This window comes from Pan paniscus, chromosome 6, assembly GCF_029289425.2.
Source record: "Pan paniscus chromosome 6, NHGRI_mPanPan1-v2.0_pri, whole genome shotgun sequence".
NCBI classification, from domain to species: domain Eukaryota; kingdom Metazoa; phylum Chordata; class Mammalia; order Primates; family Hominidae; genus Pan; species Pan paniscus.
The window spans coordinates 177,486,651-177,508,431 of NC_073255.2; the positions used below are offsets into that span (position 1 = coordinate 177,486,651).

Here is a 21,781-nt window from a genome sequence, read left to right on the forward strand (position 1 = left end):
GCGGGGCGGAGCGCCGGGGAAGCGAAGTAGGCAGGGGCGAGGCGGCTGGGGACCGCGGGGCGGACGCGAGCGAGCATGTCCGCTCTGACTCGGCTGGCGTCTTTCGCTCGCGTTGGAGGCCGCCTTTTCAGAAGCGGCCGCGCACGGACTGCTGGAGATGGTGGAGTCCGTCAGTGAGTGTGGGGCTGGGGATGGGGGCCTCGCCGGCCTGTAGCGGACAGCGCGGGTCCCCGGGACGCTCTCACCTTGACTGGGGCGCCTGAAGAGGCCGCGTCCCGAGGCATGCTGGGACCTGTAGTCCGCCTGTCTCCTGACGCTGCGACTCGAGGAGAGGGACCCCGCTGGCCGGAGGGAGAGGGAGAGACTTCGCTGGGCAGATGGGACACCGTTTGCAGGGCCGTCATGGTCGTAGGGGCCGCCTGCCCTCGGGAGACGCACGCGTGAATGCGGAGCGGGCTGAGCCAGTCGGCGCCGGCGCGGGCGGTCTAGGCGGAGGAAGCAGCCTGCGCGGCGGGTGTGGACGCTCCTGGAGCGAGGCGGGGGGCGGCGGCGGTGAGGCCTAGGGAGGGCGCGGTCCAGGGTCCCGGTGCCTGGCTGCGGAATTTAGGGTAGAGTCTGTTCGGCAGCCTTTAATCGGAGACGTCACGTGGCCGCTTTTTAATGCTGAAAAATCACTCTGGCTGCAGGGAGTGGAGGCGATCGCCCAGAGAGAGCGCCGTCGGGTGAGAGGAGTGTAAGCCGGAAGCCAACGCTGGGGCAGCCGCGGCGTTTAGGAGAGTGACAGGCAGAGCCGCCCGCGAGGTGGCCCGAGACGCAGACCGGAGGGCGGAGGGCTGGGGGTGCGAGGTAGGGAGCAGCTGCCGAAGCCGAGTTAGTGGTGTGCAGAGATTCCGTAAGAGCAGGACTGGAAAAGAGCCATGGATGATTCCAGGTCCCTTGGATCATCAGCTACACGTTACCAAGAGGCAGTGTGGGGTCGTGATTCCAAGCGGGATTGTGGCCGCACAGTGGCTGGGTTCAAATCCCACCTCTGCCACACTCCAGCTGTGGGACCTTGGAAAAGTTTGTTATTCTCTTAATGCCTCAGTTTCCTCACCCATTTGGCGTCCATTTGCAAGGAACTAAATGAGTTACTGTTATCTAAAGCGTGTTTGTGTGTTTTAGGAGATGGGGTCTAACTCTGTCAGGCAGGCTGGAGTGCAGTGGCGCGATCCTAGCTCACTGCAGCCTCTAACTCCTGGGCTCAAGTGATTCTCCAGCCTCGGCCTCCCAAAGTGTTGGGAATACAGGCGAACCACTGCGCCTGGTCTCACTAAAGTGTTTAAAACAATTGCTGGTGCCTGCTAAGGACCGTACAAGTATTCTTTAACTGTTGTTGTTATTAAGGAACTGAGGCCCAGGAAATGAAAGGAGTGACTTGCCTCAAGTCCCACATGGATGAAGAATCTGGAGCTGGGGCAGGTGTGGGGTGGGCAGAAGGCAAAGCCCTGTGTGACTTGGGCAAAGACAGTGATGGAGAGCCACGAGCGACAGCCCTTGGTCCTGCATGAGGAGATGGGGGAATGCCGATCTTCCCTGAGGTGCTGGCTTGTTCGTAAGACACACTTGTTTCAGAGTGTGTGATAATTAAGTGCATAAATGTTTATGGAGCATCTTCTATATGGCTGCTCCTTTCTAGGTGCTGAGGATATAGCAGAATACAAGAGAGAGAATGAAGTGTACATTCTGGAGAGGAGAGACCAGTAGAAAAGAAAGACCTTTTTTGAGTACTATTAAGGGTTATGAAGAGAATACAGCTGGGGATTAATATGGAGAATGCGTGGTGTGGGAGTAGAAGGGATATTGTATTTGGGGATGGCGTGGGAATGCCTGGGAGTGTGATTTGAAGCGGGACCTGAGGGATGAGAAGTCAGCCATGCAGAGACCTCAAGGGAAGAGCCCGGTGGACATAAGAGGGCAGAGGAGGCATCAGGTGGAGAGGCCAGAGCCCGCAGGGTTGGCAGGAGGCCAGGCTGGAGTGGAGCGTAGGGGAAGAGTGGGAGAGACCAGGTCACAGGGACAAGTGTGGGGGCCGGATTAGAGGGGGCTGTGGAGGACTCGGGATTTTATTCTAAGAATCACAGGGAGCCATTGGAGTTTTAAAGCAGGAAAGTAATGTGGTCTGATTTATTTTTTAAAAATGTAACTTTGTCCAGACGCGTTGGCTCACACCTGTAATCCCAGCACTTTGAGAGGCTGAGGCGGGCGGATCACCTGAGGTCAGGAGTTCGAGACCAGCCTGGCCAACACGGTGAAACCCCACCTCTACTAAAAACACAAAAATTAGCTGGGCATGATAGTGTGCGCCTGTAATCCCAGCTACTGGGGAGGCTGAGGCAGGAGAATTGCTTGAGCCCAGGAGGCAGAGGTTGCAGTGAGCCGAGATCGTGCCACTGCATTCCAGCCTGGGTGACAGAGTGAGACCCCGTCTCAAAAAAATAAAAATAAAAATGTAACTAATAGAGTTATGGTGCATTTTTGTTTTTAAACTTGACTCTCAAACATTTGAAGTTGGAACAGCCATTATTTCCTTGGATGTTGTTTCTTCCCCATTCTCTTTCCTTCTTACAGGACTTGCTGATAGTGTCTTACTTCCTTATGTTTTTTGATCTTGAGCTTGTTTTCCCTGGAACTTCTTTGAGATCGTGCTTCTCTTAGTCTCTTGAGGGCACCACCCCAATTCAGGCTCACATTAAATTCTCGGCTTGGGGTTTTTGGTCCACACAGGTCCAACGCAGGTAGTGTGAATTTGGGTGCAAATCTACCTGAGGACTGGCTTCTGATAACAAATTCTTGTTCCCTTGTCCATGGAAGGTTTATTTCTTGTTCACCCTTTTACCATATGGGGTTGCAGCTTTATTCAGTGACCTCGTCATTAGCCCTCCCACCTTGGGTGGGCCCCAGGCTGCGTCTCTTTCCCCACACCTCATGTAGCTACCCTGGTGGAGGTTCAAGGGCTCCCGGTGAAGGCAGCTTCAGTGATTGATTGCTTAGTCCAGGCCTTGTTTTTACTTGAATTTTGCTCTTGGTGGATTCCTTCCTTTTGTGCCTGGTCAGTGATGTTTGTAAAAATCTTAAAAATCTCATCTAGCAGCAGAGTTGTTAATTTGGAGGGTTGTTCAGGGTATCTAGTTTGCCACAATGCAGTTCACAACCTGGTTTGGAACATAACATTGTGAATTAGGTGTTGAATCTTTGCATTCCTTAATCATGGCAATCCTTGTCATTGTTCCTGTGATATAATTGCAGACTTTCAAATCTTTGTTCCAAAAGGTTTCCATTTTGCAGTCCCTACTTCAGGTTATAATTAAAACAACATGTCACTCTAGCAATAACAAAGCGTGGGGAGCTGCTAAGATGGGTTTGAACTATAATGCTGGCATCGGCATTACTCAGATCTTTTTTGTTTTTTTGATACAGAATTTCGCTCTTGTTGCCCAGGCTGGAGTGCAATGGCACGATCTCGGCTCACCACATCCTCTGTCTCCCGGGTTCAAGTGATTCTCCTGCTTCAGCCTCCTGAGTAGCTGGGATTACATGCATGTACCACCATGCCCAGCTAATTTTGTATTTTTAGTAGAGACGAGGTTTTTCCACGTTGGTCAGGCTGGTCTCGAACTCCCGACCTCAGGTGATCCGCCTGCCTTGGCCTCCCAAAATGCTGGGATTACAGGCATAAGCCACCGTGTCCAGCCTTCATATCTTGTTTTAATCAGTTTTACTGCTGGGCACTTATACCTAGATTGTATCAAAAAGCTATTAAAGAAGAAGGCTCTTGGCCGGGCACAGTGTGGCTCACGCCTATAATCCCAGCACTTTGGGAGGCCAGGGCAGGCGGATCACCTGAGGTCAGGAGTTCGAGACCAGCCTGGCCAACATAACGAATCCCTGTATCTACTAAAAATACAAAAATTAGCCGGGCATGGTGGCACATGCCTGTAATCCCAGCTACTCGGGAGGCTGAGGCAGGAGAATTGCTTGAACTGGGAGGCAGAGGTTGCAGTGAGCCAAGATTGTGCCACTGCACTCCAGCCTGGGTGACAGAGTGCGACTCCGTCTCAAAAAAAAAAAAAAAAAGCCCTTGTTATACTATATTGAATGATCCTGCATGGTTTATTTACATAATGTAATATCTATATGCACAGGTAGATCCTGAATGAATAATATAATTGGTATATGAGGACATTACGGAAACAGTATGCTACGTCATTCAAGTTGTAAAGTGGCGATATTTGGTAGGACCTTTTAAACATGATACTTAAAAAAGTACATATATACACACATCTGCAAAAAATAAAAATCACCTTATTCATAATTAGTTATTAATACCTTAAATAGAGCCTTCCAAATAAAAGTGTTAAATTTTGGATGACTATTTAGAAAAAAAATGGAATTTATCATTTCAATGTGGTAACGTTGGTTTTATCATGCAGGTTGGAATTCTAGTTAAAAGTTATGTCTTTGATTAATAAAAGGAGAAAATTGTTAATGGTGTGTGTCTGTAGGCAACAGCTTAGGCTTTGCCATCACACAGCACCTCACTGGTAAATCATTAATAATTACAGGCCTTATCATAACATTATGAAAATTAAATGAGTTAAAACTTATAAAATGCTTAGTGTGGTATCTGGCACATGGTAAACACTCAATAACTGCCAGTCATCTTTTAGAGTGGGGGAGGATAAAAACAGTCTGCCAGCCTGGCAACATAGGGAAACCCTGTCTCTACAAAAAAAATATAAAAATTAGCCAGGTCTGGGGGTGTACACTTGTATGTAATCCCAGCTACTTGGGAGGGAGGCTGAGGCAGGAGGATTGCTTGAGCCCAGGAGGTGCTCAGTCAGCAGAAGGATCGCTTGAGCTAAGGTCACGCCACTGCACTCTAGCCTGGGCGACAGAGCCTATCTTTAAAAAAACAAACAAAACAGCCGGGCGCGTGGCTCACGCCTGTAATCCCAGCACTTTGGGAGGCCAAGGTGGGTGGATCACCTAAGGTCAGGAGTTCGAGACCAGTCTGGCCAACACGGGGAAACCCCGTCTCTACTAAAAAAAAAACAAAAATTAGCTGGGCATGGTGGCGTACACCTGTAGTCCCAGCTACTTGGGAGGCTGAGGCAGGAGGATCGCTTGAACCCAGGAGGCGGAGGTTGCAGTGAGCCAAGATTGTTCCATTGCACTCCAGCCTGGGTGACAGAGTGAGACTCTCGCAAACAAACAAACAAAGAAAACAAACAGTCCCAGCTAACATGTATCAAGAACCACTGCCATGTTACTGTTCACGAATCTGTGCATTATGAAGACAAGATATTTTAATGCACTTTTCCTACAGGTACGAATTTCTGTGCTACATAAAAGAGAATATGGTTTACAAGCTGATTCTTATCTAGATGAAATTGATAAACATATTTTATATAGGAATTCTCTTAAAAATTTTTTATCCACTTCTGTTTATTAGCATATATATGGCTGATGAATAGGTTTTAGGAATAGCCCCAGTAGGTGCAAATAATTTAAATTAGATGCAACGTATAATATTTATACTCCAACTGAATAAATTGACTATAACTCTTATGGACTCTGTGCCACAACTTGTCAAGTGTCTGAATGAAAAGAAGAAAAAAGAAACACGTATTCAAACTTACTGTTTAAAGTTCTTTGTTCAGAGCCATTAGCATATTTAATAGGATTTGCGAGTCCTCTCTCCCATATGGTTGTCTTTTAATAAAGATTGTAATAGGCAGAGGACATAATTTGCCTCTCAAATAGATAGCTAAACAAAGCAAAATTAATTTATTTTTCTGAGTAAGTTAGTGACCTGCTAACAAGTTCACAGTCCCTTAACTAAAACCTTTGGGGCTAGCACCCCAGAATCAACACATTCAAATTTCTAGTGCAAAATAATGAATCTTCACTAATTGAAAACCAAAATTAGCCTCTTGTCAGTTTTGGTCAGTTTTTGCTGCTACACATGAAGCAAGCTTAGTAAAAAGTGAGTATTTCAAGGGATTGTGAACTTCTGTCTATATTTCAGTGGAGATGAGAAACATTAGCGTTGGTTCTAGGATGTAACTCAGAGGAGTTTTGGATGACTTAACGCTTTGAGAATGTAGCACGCTGTCTGCCATGTTGTTTTGTCTTGCAGTGCCGGTGGTGGTGTGCACATTGAGCCCCGGTATAGACAGTTCCCCCAGCTGACCAGATCCCAGGTGTTCCAGAGCGAGTTCTTCAGCGGACTCATGTGGTTCTGGATTCTCTGGCGCTTTTGGCATGACTCAGAAGAGGTGCTGGTAAGTGCAGGGGAAGAGCACTTGTCGTTTTTTGGGTGGGGGAGGGAGGATGTATTAATAGCTTGTTTATTTTTCTGTTGTAGACCATCTTTCTGTCTGGACATCGCCCTTTGCCACCACTTTTTCCATATGTATATACAAGAATCCTGTTATTTAATGAAACATGTTATCTTCTCACCTTTTTTTACACGAGGATGTATATTTAGGTGGTCCGTTTCTTACGGTTTCTGTTAGGTTGCCATCTTAGGGAGACTAAAAGCTCATTTTTTTTTTTTTTTTTTTTTGAGACACAGTTTCACTCTGTCACCAGGCAGGAGTACAGTGGCACAATCTCGGCTCGCTGCAACCTCTGCCTCCCGGGTTCAAGTGACTCTGGTGCCTCAGTCCCTTGAGTAGCTGGGACTACAGGTGTGCACCCCCACGCCGGCTAATTTTTTTTGTTGTTAGTAGAGACGGGGTTTCACCATGTTGGTCAGGCTGCTCTCAAACTCCTGACCTCAAGTGATCCACCTGACTCAGCCTCCCAGAGTGCTGGGATCACAGGCGTGAGCCACCGCGCCTGGCCAGAAATGAATTCTTTTACCTTCTGAACTAGCGGTTCATTGGTAGGTTAGGTTTCACACTTAAATTCCTTTAAATGATGAATGTCTTCTGGTCTGTCCAGAGGCCCAGGGCAGCCAGGTTTGGGTGGGATGGATGTGAGTTAATTTGTCTTGAGAAGGGAAGTTAGTTTTAGTGATTTTCTATTTTATTTATTTATTTTTGAGATGGAGTCTCACTCTGTCACCCAGGCTGGAGTGCAGTGGTGCGATCTTGGCTCACTGCAAGCTCCGCCTCCTGGGTTCACGCCATTCTCTTGCCTCAGCCTCCCAAGTAGCTGGGACTGCAGGCGCCCGCCACCACTCCCGGCTAATTTTTTATATTTTTAGTAGAGACGGGGTTTCACCGTGTTAGCCAGGATGGTCTCGATCTCCTGACCTCATGATCCGCCTGCCTCGGCCTCCCAAAGTGCTGGGATTACAGGCGTGAGCCACTGCGCCCGGCCAGTTTTAGTGATTTTCTAACATATCATTAGCCTCAACTGAGGTTTTACCACATTTGCAGACCGTTCTTTGGGAAATTACGTCTTTAAGACATTGAAATCTGTGCTTGTTTATACAGGATACTTTGAGTTGTAGTAAATTTGGGTTTGTTTCCAGGATAGGAAAAAAATCTTAAGCAGTATGTAAGTTTTAGAAGCATCAGGTTGCTTCATATCCCATTTCTCTTAGAACTTCTCTGTGCCGTTGTCCTTCAGTAAGGAGCTGCGTGGGTGTCTGTGAACTGTCCACACATTTACTATTTGAGGTGCCCCTGCCTCACTGTAGGTCAGCTGTCCGGAGTATGTACAGTATGTATAGCTGTTAGGCCTGAGATGATGATGATGCAGCCAGATAAGCCCTTAGATCAGGATTGGAGATGAGGAAGTCCACCTGAGGCTTCTCCATTTCACAGCAGTAATGTTAGGAGCGTTGGAAACATATTTTGCCAGGACTTTGCCAGGATGTCAGGAACCTTTGAAACCTATTGCCTCCACTTCCCCCTACCCTCCCTCTATCACAGACACGTACCATTGGCTTAGGCTGGTACCTCCAAATGGGGAGGCTTTTAAAATTCAGACCAGAGCCCATATAATGAACAAACTAAAGAACAGGTGGGCCATCGAATAATTAAAGTAGAATTTGTTCCTGTGGTCAGGGGCTGAGCCATATTGTTTTTTTTTTTTCTTTCTGAGATTTATTTAACAATTTAATTAGTTGCACGGAATGTAAATTCTTGACTTTTCTTTCTTTTAAATGGTTGTCACCAGGGTCACTTTCCGTATCCTGATCCTTCCCAGTGGACAGATGAAGAATTAGGTATCCCTCCTGATGATGAAGACTGAAGGTGTAGACTCAGCCTCACTCTGTACAAGTGGGTGTGCTCCAAATTTCTTTATGTCATATTTACCTTTTTTCATAAACATTAGTTTTTACTTTGTGCCTATGATGGACTTGAAAAAACTGCATATTCTAACAGCATGAAGTTGAGTTAACCATGTCCTGTATCTGCTTTTTTTTTTTTTTTTGAGACAGAGTCTTGCTCTGTCGCCCAGACTGGAGTGCAGTGGCGTGATCTGGGCTCACTGCAACCTCTGCCTTCCAGGTTCAAGTGATTCTCCTTCCTCAGCCTCCTGAGTAGCTGGGATTATAGGCACATGCTACCACACTTGGCTAATTTTTGTATTTTTAGTAGAGGCAGAGTTTTGCCACGTTGGCCAGGCTGGTCTCAAACTTCTGACCTCAAGTGATCTGCCCACCTCAGACTCCCAAAGTGCTAGGATTACAGGTGTGAGCCACCACGCCTGGCCATGTATCTGATTTCTGCCTTAAGTTTTCACATTTGCTTTGGTCTCTTCTTCCTTTTCATTGTATGTTTTATTTTATTTACATTTTTTATTTTGTAGAGACAGGGTGTCACTATGTTGCCCAGGCTGGTCTTGAACTCCTGGGCTCAAATGATTCTCCTGCCTCTGCCTCCCAAAGTGCTGGGATTACAGGCATGTGCCACCACACCTGGCCCACTGTATAATAAAAAAAAATTTGTTTCCTAAGTTAGGTTATAATTTTAGGGTTTCATTTATCCATCCACTGATCAAAGATATATTAAGACCAATTCTGTGCCAAGCACAGGCCTACAGTGGTGAACAGGACAGATGGAGCTTACAGTACGTAGCTGCAAAACTACAGTGTCCTGCTCTCAACATTTAAATAGATCCAGCATATGGGAGTATTACTATATAGAACTATATGAAAACTAACTCTTTAAACAGTAAAGGGTTATGGCTTTTTCATTTTCCAGGTCAGGAAGTCAAGAGTTTTTCTTCTTTAAAAAGGGAGGTACTAAGAAGGTTCCCTTTCCTCATAAACCCCTAGGGGTTAAGATGTTTTTATTTAACATGCTTTTATTTTATTTTATTTTATTTGAGACAGGGTCTCATTCTGTCATCCAGACTGGAGTGCAGCGTGATCATGGCTCACTGTAACCCCAACCTCCTGAGCTCAAGTGATTCTCCCGCCTCAGCCTTCTCAGTAGCTGGGACTACTACTCTTGGCTAATTTTTGTATATTTTGTAGAGATGAGGTTTTGCCATGTTGCCCAGGCTGATCTCAAATTCTTGGACTCAAGTGATCCACCTCTTGGCTTCCCAAAGTGTTGGGATTACAGGTGTGAGCCAGTGTACCTGGCCAACAAATTTGTTTTAATGACTGGACTGTAAACCCTTGAGAGAGGAAGGGTGATTTTGCTTCTCTTGTCTACAAGGCTGTCACATGATCAGTGCTCAATAAATACTTGAATAATTGAATAAATGAATTATGGATTTGAATTAGTGAATATAAAAGTACTTAAAGCTTTCTACTTTTGTTTTCCTGCAGGAGCCAGGTGAGAATTTCAAGGATTATCGACTTCATATTGCACATTAAAGTTACAAATTAAAGTGGCTTGGTCAAGAATGAGAATGGAGTTATGGATCTTTTTTTTTGGGGGGGGTGGGGTGGTGGAGAGGTGGTGAGACGGGAGCGGGGGACAAATCTCACTCTGTCACCCAGGCTTGAGTTCCGTGGTGTGATCTCGGCTCACTGCAGCCTCCACCTCCTGGGTTCAAGCAATACTCCTGTCTCAGCCTCCCAAGTAGCTGAGACTACAGGCGCCCGCCACCACGCCCGGCTAATTTTTGTATTTTTAGTAGAGATGGGGTTTCACCATATTGGTCAGGCTGTGTCAAACTCCTGACATCAGGTGATTCACCCGCCTCGGCCTCCCAAAGTGCTGGGATTACAAGTGTGAGCCACCTCACCCGGCCTGGATCTTTCTGATAATGGCAACTACCCTTTATGGATTATTATTTTTTCCAACTCCCGCGCTTAGTGGTTTAGTGCCCTTTCAGCCGATCCTCTTAGGTACCCCATTGACATAGACAGGCATTAGCTCCATTTATCAATGAAGACCGCAGGGTTCACAGAGATGAAGTTACTTGCTTAGCATCACAGGCTGGTAGGCAGCGAGATGAGGACTCCAGAGCTCACCCTTAGCTGCAGGGCTGTGCCGCCGCCACCTCAGCTGGTGTCTTAGCTGTGTGTCGGCACTTCCTGTGAAAACTCTTGCCCTTTGTCCACTGCAGTGGATTCTTGCCCTGAGTAGACAGAGGTTAGAGGTCAGTGCAGTCGATTTATGAAGTAGCTCCTGTGGACTGGGCAGTTGTGTTGAGGGGCCGTTGTGCAACTCTTAAGGCATACTTCTTTTTTTTTTAGTTTTTATCTCAAGTTTTAATGAACAATTAGAAGACAAGTAGTTTGACCTTTATGACTAAGTTTCAATATATTCTTACAGTTTTTATATATTTAATATAGGTTTAGAAGCATTTTTTACATAAAAATATTCACAAATAACATTTCTAATTATCATTTAAGTAATAAATATTCTAAAACATATACTTAAACTAAATAGTGGAAATGCAACACAGTTATGAGTATTCTTATATAAAAATTAAGCTCTAATAAATGGAACCAGAGAAAGTTGTATAGGAAAACAATATTTTCCTAACCGACATTAGTTTAGAAACTAATGTTGATTCTTAAGGTATTAAATGATTTCTGAGTCATATAATTGGCAAATTGTCTGTGGCATGGTGTGCCATAACCATTATCACTTGTTAATGTGTAAAAATATTTTAAATTGGCAAATAAAAAGCATTAAATGCTTTCTTGAATATCTCATTTTTTGCCACTTCAACCATAAAATTTATATAATAAAATATTTACAGAAAATGTTATTGTCAATTATATGAAATATTAGAAAATGACAAACAACATGTTAGACTTAGTGGTACAGAATAGATTGCAATGTAATTCCTGATAACTCTAACCATGTCAGTTGCACAGGTCCACAATAGTAGAAAAGGATTTTTAATTGAGCAGTATTAAAATATTTACTATCTTGGAGACTAGGATCATTTCTTTTTAATCAGGACTAATTCATTAGCAAAACTTTTAAAAAGTATTAATGTGGCAACTTTCCAAGTTACAGTTTTCATATATGTCTTATGAATGTTCCTGAGCCCTTTTCATATTTTATTTTCACAGTGTATTTCCTTGCTCATATCTTCTCCCCAGGGATGGGAGCACCATTCTTGTAAGACAAATTCTGTGATTATTCATCTTGAAAAATCTATTATTTTTAGTCCTGACACAGAGTAGGTACTCAAATGTTTGCTGAATGCATGAGCAAATCCAGCTTTATCTGCTCTTGTCTATAAAGGAAACCTTTTCAATATAGTAACTGGGGTTATTCATATTTTTTAAAGCTCTGATATGCTAATAATTCCACTCCACTAACACATATTACATTAAATTGCAAATATATTTCAAAATACTGTTAACCACAAAGCTTTATCAAATATTCTTCCTACTACTTTTTTTTTTTAAATTTTATTATTATTATACTTTAAGTTCTAGGGTACATGTGCACAATGTGCAGGTTTGTTACATATGTATACATGTGCCATGTTGGTGTGCTGCACCCATTAACTCGTCATTTACATTAGGTATATCTCCTAATGCTATCCCTCCCCTCTCCCCTCACCCCACAACAGTCCCCAGTGTGTGATGTTCCCCATCCTGTGTCCATGTGTTCTTACTGTTCATTTCCCACCTATGAGTGAGAACATGCGGTGTTTGGTTTTTTGTCCTTGTGATAGTTTGCTGAGAATGATGGTTTCCAGTTTCATCCATGTCCCTACAAAGGACATGAACTCATCATTTTTTATGGCTGCATAGTATTCCATGGTGTATATGTGCCACATTTTCTTAATCCAGTCTATCGTTGTTGGACATTTAGGTTGGTTCCAAGTCTTTGCTATTGTGAATAGTGCCGCTATAAACATACGTGTGCATGTGTCTTTATAGCAGCATGATTTATAATCCTTTGGGTATATACCCAGTAATGGGATGGCTGGGTCAAATGGTATTTCTAGTTCTAGATCCCTGAGGAATTGCCACACTGTCTTCCACAATGGTTGAACTAGTTTACAGTCCCACCAACAGTGTAAAAGTGTTCTTATTTCTCCACATCCTCTCCAGCACCTGTTGTTTCCTGACTTTTTAATGATCGCCATTCTAACTGGTGTGAGATGATATGTCATTATGGTTTTGATTTGCATTTCTCTGATGGCCAGTGATGATGAGCATTTTTTCATGTGTTTTTTGTCTGCATAAATGTCTTCTTTTGAGAAGTGTTATGTTCATATCCTTTGCCCACTTTTTGATGGGGTTGTTTGTTTTTTTCTTGTGAACTTGAGTTCATTGTAGATTCTGGATATTAGCCCTTTGTCAGATGAGTAGGTCACAAAAATTTTCTCCCATTCTGTAGGTTGCCTGTTCACTCTGATGGTAGTTTCTTTTGCTGTGCAGAAGCTCTTTAGTTTAATTAGATCCCATTTGTCAATTTTGGCTTTTGTTGCCATTGCTTTTGGTGTTTTAGACATGAAGTCCTTGCCCATGCCTATGTCCTGAATGGTATTGCCTAGGTTTTCTTCTAGGGTTTTTATGGTTTTAGGTCTAACATTTAAGTCTTTAATCCATCTTGAATTAATTTTTGTATAAGGTGTAAGGAAGGGATCCAGTTCCAGCTTTCTACATATGGCTAGCCAGTTTTCCCAGCACCATTTATTAAATAGGGAATCCTTTCCCCATTGCTTGTTTTTGTCAGGTTTGTCAAAGATCAGATAGTTGTAGATATGCGGCATTATTTCTGAGGGCTCTGTTCTGTTCCATTGGTATATATCTCTGTTTTGGTACCAGTACCATGCTGTTTTGGTTACTGTAGCCTTGTAGTATAGTTTGAAGTCAGGTAGTGTGATGCCTCCAGCTTTGTGCTTTTGGCTTAGGATTGACTTGGCAATGCGGGCTCTTTTTTGGTTCCATATGAACTTTAAAGTAGTTTTTTCCAATTCTGTGAAGAAAGTCATTGGTAGCTTGATGGGGATGGCATTGAATCTGTAAATTACCTTGGGCAGTATGGCCATTTTCACGATATTGATTCTTCCTACCCATGAGCATGGAATGTTCTTCCATTTGTTTGTATCCTCTTTTATTTCATTGGGCAGTGGTTTGTAGTTCTCCTTGAAGAGGTCCTTCACATCCCTTGTAAGTTAGATTCCTAGGTATTTTATTCTCTTTGAAGCAATTGTGAATGGGCGTTCACTCATGATTTGGCTCTCTGTTTGTCTGTTATTGGTGTATAAGAATGCTTGTGATTTTTGTACATTGATTTTGTATCCTGAGACTTTGCTGAAGTTGCTTATGAGCTTAAAGAGATTTTGGGCTGAGACAATGGGGTTTTCTAGATATACAATCATGTCATCTGCAAACAGGGACAATTTGACTTCCTCTTTTCCTAATTGAATACCCTTTATTTCCTTCTCCTGCCTGATTGCCCTGGCCAGAACTTCCAACACTATGTTGAACAGGAGTGGTGAGAGAGGGCATCCCTGTCTTGTGCCAGTTTTCAAAGGGAATGCTTCCAGTTTTTGCCCATTCAGTATGATATTGGCTGTGGGTTTGTCATAGATAGCTCTTATTATTTTGAGATACGTCCCATCAATACCTAATTTATTGAGAGTTTTTAGCATGAAGGGTTGTTGAATTTTGTCAAAGGCCTTTTCTGCATCTATTGAGATAATCATGTGGTTTTTGTCTTTGGTTCTGTTTATATGCTGGATTACATTTATTGATTTGCGTATGTTGAACCAGCCTTGCATCCCAGGGATGAAGCCCACTTGATCATGGTGGATAAGCTTTTTGATGTGCTACTGGATTTGGTTTGCCAGTATTTTATTGAGGAGTTTTGCATCGATGTTCATCAAGGATATCGGTCTAAAATTCTCTTTCTTGGTTGTGTCTCTGCCAGGCTTTGGTATCAGGATGATGCTGGCCTCATAAAATGAGTTAGGGAGGATTCCCTCTTTTTCTATTGATTGAAATAGTTTCAGAAGGAATGGTACCAGCTCCTCTTTGTACCTCTGGTAGAATTCGGCTGTGAATCCATCTGGTCCTGGACTTTTTTTGGTTGGTAAGCTATTGATTATTGCCTCAATTTCAGAGCCTGTTACTGGTCTATTCAGAGATTCAACTTCTTCCTGGTTTAGTCTTGGGAGAGTGTATGTGTCCAGGAATTTATCCATTTCTTCTAGATTTTCTAGTTTATTTGCATAGAGGTGTTTGTAGTATTCTCTGATGATAGTTTGTATTTCTGTGGGATCGGTGGTGATATCCCCTTTATCATTTTTTATTGCGTCCATTTGATTCTTCTCTCTTTTCTTCTTTATTAGTCTTGCTAGCAGTCTATCAATTTTGTTGATCTTTTCTAAAAACCAGCTCCTGGATTCATTAATTTTTTGAAGGGTTTTTTGTGTTTCTATTTCCTTCAGTTCTGCTCTGATCTTAGTTATTTCTTGCCTTCTGCTAGCTTTTGAATGTGTTTGCTCTTGCTTTTCTAGTTCTTTTAATTGTGATGTTAGGGTGTCCATTTTAGATATTTCCTGCTTTCTCTTGTGGGCATTTAGTGCTATAAATTTCCCTCTACACACTGCTTTGAATGTGTCCCAGAGATTCTGGTATGTTGTGTCTTTGTTCTTGTTGGTTTCAAAGAACATCTTTATTTCTGCCTTCATTTCATTATTTACCCAGTAGTCATTCAGGAGCAGGTTGTTCAGTTGCCATGTAGTTGAGTGGTTTTGAGTGAGTTTCTTAATCCTGAGTTCTAGTTTGATTGCACTGTGGTCTGAGCGACAGTTTGTTATAATTTCTGTTCTTTTACATTTGCTGAGGAGAGCTTTACTTCCAAGTATGTGGTCAATTTTGGAGTAGATGTGGTGTGGTGCTGAAAAGAATGTATATTCTGTTGATTTGGGGTGGAGAGTTCTGTAGATGTCTATTAGGTCCGCTTGGTGCAGAGTTGAGTTCAATTCCTGGGTATCCTTGTTAACTTTCTGTCTCGTTGATCTGTCTAATGTTGACAGTGGGGTGTTAAAGTCTCCCATTATTATTGTGTGGGAGTCTAAATCTCTTTGTAGGTCACTAAGGACTTGCTTTATGAATCTGGGTGCTCCTGTATTGGGTGCATATATATTTAGGATAGTTAGCTCTTCTTGTTGAATTGGTCCCTTTACCATTATGTAATGGCCTTCTTTGTCTCTTTTGATCTTTTTTGGTTTAAAGTCCATTTTATCAGAGACTAGGATTGCAACCCCTGCCTTTTTTTGTTTTCCATTTGCTTGGTAGATCTTCCTCCATCCCTTTATTTTGAGCCTATGTGTGTCTCTGCACATGAGATGGGTTTCCTGAATACAGCACACTGATGGGTCTTGCCTCTTTATCCAGTTTGCCAGTCTGTGTCTTTTAATTGGAGCATTTAGCCCATTTACATTTAAAGTTAATATTGTTATGTGTGAATTTGATCCTGTCATGATGTTAGCTGGTTATTTTGCTCATTAGCTGATGCAGTTTCTTCCTAGCCTGGATGGTCTTTACAATTTGGCATGTTTTTGCAGTGGCTGGTACCGGTTGTTCCTTTCCATGTTTAGTGCTTCCTTCAGGAGCTCTTATAGGGCAGGCCTGGTGGTGACAAAATCTCTCAGCATTTGCTTGTCTGTAAAGTATTTTATTTCTCCTTCACTTATGAAGCTTAGTTTGGCTGGATATGAAATTCTGGGTTGAAAATTGTTTTCTTTAAGAATGTTGAATATTGGCCCCCACTCTCTTCTGGCTTGTAGAGTTTCTGCTGAGAGATCCGCTGTCAATCTGATGGGCTTCCCTTTGTGGGTAACCCGACCTTTCTCTCTGGCTGCCCTTAACATTTTTTCCTTCATTTCAACTTTGGTGAATCTGACAATTATGTGTCTTGGAGTTGCTCTTCTCGAGGAGTATCTTTGTGGCATTCTCTGTATTTCCTGAATGTGAATGTTGGCCTGCCTTGCTAGATTGGGGAAGTTCTCCTGGACAATATCCTGCAGAGTGTTTTCCAACTTGGTTCCATTCTCCCCGTCACTTTCAGGTACACCAATCAGACGTAGATTTGGTCTTTTCACATAATCCCATATTTCTTGGAGGCTTTGTTCGTTTCTTTTTATTCTTTTTTCTCTAAACTTCTCTTGCTTCATTTCATTCATTTCATCTTTCATCACTGATACCCTTTCTTCTAGTTGATCGAATCAGCTACTGAGGCTTCTGCATTCGTCATGTAGCTCTCGTGCCTTGGTTTTCAGCTCCATCAGGTCCTTTAAGGACTTCTCTGCATTGGTTATTCTAGTTATCCATTCGTCTAATTTTTTTTCAAAGCTTTTAACTTCTTTGCCATTGATTTGAATTTCCTCCTGTAGCTCGGAGTAGTTTGATTGTCTGAAGCCTTCTCTCAGCTTCTCAAAGTCATTCTCCGTCCAGCTTTCTTCTGTTGCTGGTGAGGAGCTGTGTTCCTTTGGAGGAGGAGAGGCGCTCTGATTTTTATAGTTTCCAGTTTTTCTGCTCTGTTTTTTTCCCATCTTTGTGGTTTTATCTACCTTTGGTCTTTGATGATGGTGACGTACAGATGGGTTTTTGGTGTGGATGTCCTTTCTGTTTGTTAGTTTTCCTTCTAACAGACAGGACCCTCAGCTGCAGGTCTGTTGGAGTTTGCTAGAGGTCCACTCCAGACCCTGTTTGCCTGGGTATCAGCAGCGGTGGCTGCAGAATAGTGTATATTGGTGAACCGCAAATGCTGCTGCCTGATCGTTCTTCTGAAAGTTTTGTCTCAGAGGAGTACCCGGCCGTGTGAGGTGTCAGTCTGCCCATACTGGGGGGTGCCTCCCAGTTAGGCTACTCAGGGGTCAGGAACCCACTTGAGGAGGCAGTCTGCCCGTTCTCAGATCTCAAGCTACGTGCTGGGAGAACCACTACTCTCTTCAAAGCTCAGTTGGAAATGCAGAAATCACCCGTCTTCTGCATCGCTCACGCTGGAAGCTGCAGACGGGAGCTGTTCCTATTCGGCCATCTTGGCTCCTCCCCCCAAGGCATACTTCTAACTAGGAGTTTTTGGGGCCAGAGGAATGGGTGAAGCAGGAGTTTTTACTTTTTCTAGAATTTGTTGCAAAGCACTTTCCAACTCTCTTGAGATTGGACAGAATTCTCCTCTACCCACAGATCTGTATCTGTGTATCTATTTTGTAGAGATAGGGTCTGTCTTAGTCACCCAGGCTGGAGGGGAGTGATGCGATCCTAGCTCACTGCAGCCTTAAAACTTCTGGGCCCAAGTGATCTGCCTCAGCTTCCCCAGTAGCTGGGACTACAAGTGTGTGCCACCACACTTGGCTAATGTGTGTGTGTGACAGAGAGTCTGTGTTGCCCAAGCTGGTCTTGAAGTCAAGGCCTCAAGTGATCTTCCTGCCTTGGCTTCCCAAAGTGCTGAGATTACAGGTGTGAGCCTCCGTGCGTGGACTCCCTTTTTTTCTACTTAGGTTTTTGACCACTCAGGCGTTGAGAATCTGGTACTAAAGAAGATAAGGTTCTGTTCTCAGAGAACTTATTAGAAAGGGTAGACGGTCACTAACCAAGTGAGATTTACTAAGTGCTGTGGAGGAAATGGCACTGGGTGAGGTGCTAGAGATGGGCGAGAAAAGCAAATTGAACTTTTGACTGGCCAGGGAGGGCATTTGAGCTGAAAGCGGAACAAGTAGGAGGAGCCAGTTGTGCGAGGGTGAAGAGTGTTCTGGGAGTAAGAAACAGCAGGAATCAAGGTCTCGCATGGGACCACAGTCACTCCCGTGTTTAAGGAACAGAAAGTCCAGGGCACCTCCCACTGGTGAGGAGAGGGTGGGACTAGATCTCATAAGCAGACCAGGGCCACAGGTTTAGATTCTGGGTTGAATGCAGCGAGCAGCCTCTGGCAGGATTTAAGCTGGGGTATGGTATGATAGGCTTTCCTAGTAACTGGGTTTCCAGTCCCACTTTGGTTCTCTTTGGATGTCACAGAGCAGGCACCATGGCAGGAAAAGCTGAAGCAAGTGGAACAGTTGCACCCTCCCCTGCTGACAGCTTCAGCAGTCCTGTCCCTCTTGCAAGGGGTGCTGGGGACACTTCTCCGGTTTTGTGTTTACTCACCTGTGTGTGAGCTGCCTGAGCTGATGAAGTGATGTTTAAGGTCTTTACTTTTAAAACCATCAGATCTCTTTGTACTTTTTAGGTTTCATTTTTCCTTGTCCTCCACTCACCCCCACCCCGTCCCTCATGACCGCCCACTCCCCAACATCAATAAAGGTTTTTTTGGAAAGAATACAATCTACAACAGTGAATTCAGGATAATCTCATTAGCCCCATTCCTTAGAAATCAGTTGCTTGATTTAAAAGATAACTTTAAAAAGAGCATTCTTTTGTTTAAAGAATAAGGAGGCCATATTGGAATCCTCTTTTCCACATGTGGGCCATGGAGGGAATTGTTCCAAGCCTTCTCAAAGGAATGGACCTCCACCCGCTGTATAGCATATGGGAAAATACTTAACATGGGAGGAGTCCCAAAAGGATTTTAAGTACAACATTTGATTGATGGCAATATGTAGTTACAGGAAATAATAATGAAAACTTACTATGGGCCAGGCACTGTTGTTAGCACTTAACGTGTAAATTTATCAAATCTTCACGTTATTATTTCCACTTTATAGGTGAAGAAGTTGAGCTATAGATGGGTTAGGTGCTTTGCCAAGCTCATACCTGAGATTCAGATCCTGCCGTCTTGTTCTAGGCGGAGTCAGATGATCTGAGTCAACACAGCATGGTGTCAGCCTTTTTGATCACAGTTTAAGAATTAATTTCATATTACCTAGCATATAAATATACTTGTGTACACATATATCAAACCAAAAGTTCACAAAACAGTATTTACCATGATGCACACTATTTTCATTTTATTCTACATACTAAAGAAGAATGGCCAGTTGAGACCTCCTAAACTGATTTTACAGCCTACTAAGTTGTCTCAATCTGACATTTGAAAAGCTGGTGTAATGCTTCCAGAACTCAGGCTGTTGGAGTCAGACTTGCTGGATCTGACTAGGAGCTCTACCATTTGCTTGCTATGAGTTTGGGCAAATAACTTTGATCTGTACCTTAATGTCCTAATTTGTAGAATGGATTAAAAAGGTTAAATGAGTTAGGTAAAGCTCTTAGAACTAGGCCTGGCCTGAATGAAATACTCTCTAAATTGAATCAGTTGTTATTTCTAGACCATTGGACCTAAGCTAAGTGTAGTGACCCTGGGATCCCAGTTTGATTTTTATAGAAAAACTTCCAGATAGACCAGATTGTAAACATATTCCAGCAGACGCAGTGCCACCCCTCCCCTGTCAAAAATATGCCAAAGCAAAAAAACACATTTACAGTATCTGTTCCTCTCTTCCTGATGAGCAGCTACAAGTACATTCAAAGTTAAGTTTTAGGGTATGGCCTCAAATGGCAACAGAGGTCCCGTGTTAAATTTTAGCACACACGTTTGTAACTTCGTTAGTTTCCTAGGGAACCTTTAATGTAAATACCACAATTAGTTGTCTAATAAAGTTTGAGATGAGAGGTGTTACAGAAGAACAGCTGTTATATGCATGTTACAGGAAGATACAGAAGTCATCTTGGTTCCAATTGCCCCTAGACCTATTTTATAGAAGAGGTTGACCCTGTCGCCTGCTGCAACCATTTCACCAGGAGCAATGGTGGGACACCAACGTGCAGTGTCAGGGAAATGGGAGCTCCCTGAGGTGGCGTGTGGACCTGCCTCAGCAGGTGCCTTTTGTTTACACTAGCAGTGTCTTCCCAGATTGGTGATGACAACAGTAGGGACAAGTGGAGCATGCCTAACACAACAACCATTTCTGGCTACGAACTCACTGTCATGGAGTCAATACCCATTTCTATCCAAATCTCGTTACAGCCATCGTGACAAAATTATATATATGTAATATATACCTATATAAAATGCATGGTACAGATCTTGGGTCCTGGCTACATAAGCCTAGCGAGTCATATCCTTTGGGGCTGCATATTCAGCAACTGATAGGAGAGGAGTTGGACCAGTTTTTTTTTTTTCTCTGAAACAGGGTCTTGCTCTGCCGCCCAGGCTGGAGTGCAGTGCTGCTATCACAGCTCACTGCAGCCTTGACCTCCCAGGCTCAAGCAGTCTCCCCCCACCTCAGCTGGGATCACAGGTGCGTGACACCATGCCCAGCTAATTAAATTTTTTTTTTGGCCAGGCTGGTCTGGAACTCCTGGCTTCAAGTGATCCTCCCACTTTAGCCTCCCAAAGTGCTGGGATTTAGGCGTGAGCCATTGAGCCCAACTCAGTGTTAAGAACACTTTTTGCCCTAACATTTTGAGTCTAGGAGAACTATATAACTCAAAAGACAGTAGGTCCGATTGTCACAGCCCCTGATAAAATTTCAGAAGAGCTAGTGTGGTAGAGTTCTTTATAATACAACTTTATAATAACCAAAGTGTCCATACTTTTGGGCTAAATTTTAAGGAAAACCTCACATATATGGTATAGTATGTTCTTAAAGCCACATCTACTCTGTTGTAATCATACATGAAGGTTTAGAAAATGAATTTCTATGGTTTATATTATAGAATTACCATTTTCAGAAGACAAAACTGCAGTTCATAGGAAATTAAGTCTTGACATTTATTTTTATTTTTAGCGTGGGTGTCTTGCTATATTGCCCTGGCTTGCCTCAAACTCCTGGGCTCAAGCAATCCTCCTGCCTTAGCCTTTTAAGTCTTGATAGCATTTTATTGTTTGTTTGGGAGGAGGGGTGAAACCAGATTCCTCAGGCACAAGCCCTTTTTAGGCTTTTCTGTTCCTTCATATTATTCTCAGACATAAGGATAAACAGGTGAAGTGTTTTTTTTGAGACAGAGTCTCGCTCTGTTGCCCAGGCTGGAGTGCAATGGCGTGATCTCAGCTCAATGCAACCTCCGCCTCCCAGGTTCAAGCGATTCTCCTGCCTCAGCCTCCCGAGTAGCTGGGATTACAGGTGCTGGCCACCATGCCCAGCTTTTTTTTTTTTTTTTTTCCTGAGATGGAGTTTTGCTCTTGTTGCCCAGGCTGGAGTGCAATGGCACAATCTCGGTCGGCTCACTCCCGGGTTCAAGCGATTCTCCTGCCTCAGCCTCCTGAGTAGCTGGAATTACAGGCATGCGCCACCACAGCAGGATAATTTTGTATTTTTAGGAGAGAGGGGGGTTTCTCCATGTTGGTCAGGCTGGTCTCGAACTCCTAACCTCAGGTGATGTGCCTGCCTTGGCCTCTCAAAGTGCTGGGATTACAGGCGTGAGCCACCACACCTCGCCTAATTTTTGTATTTT

At 43.5% G+C, this 21,781-nt stretch overlaps 1 protein-coding gene across 5 annotated transcripts in view; it reads left to right on the plus strand.

Moving 5' to 3' along the window:
• NDUFB2 (NADH:ubiquinone oxidoreductase subunit B2) overlaps positions 1–21,781 on the plus strand; it is a 27,147-nt gene continuing 5,366 nt past the window's right edge. The window contains exons 1-4 of one of the 5 annotated variants that reach the window (XM_003813391.7): positions 1–173; positions 6,182–6,326; positions 8,176–8,279; positions 9,782–9,865. In XM_003813391.7, the coding sequence (XP_003813439.1) occupies positions 76–173; positions 6,182–6,326; positions 8,176–8,250 (318 nt within the window). In that variant the 5' untranslated portion in view covers positions 1–75 and the 3' untranslated portion in view covers positions 8,251–8,279; positions 9,782–9,865. Of the gene's footprint in view, positions 174–580; positions 723–6,181; positions 6,327–8,175; positions 9,866–21,781 lie in introns of those variants that run through there. The other 4 variants (XM_034965111.3, XM_034965113.3, XM_008965951.6 and 1 more) reach the window with 4 other exon arrangements.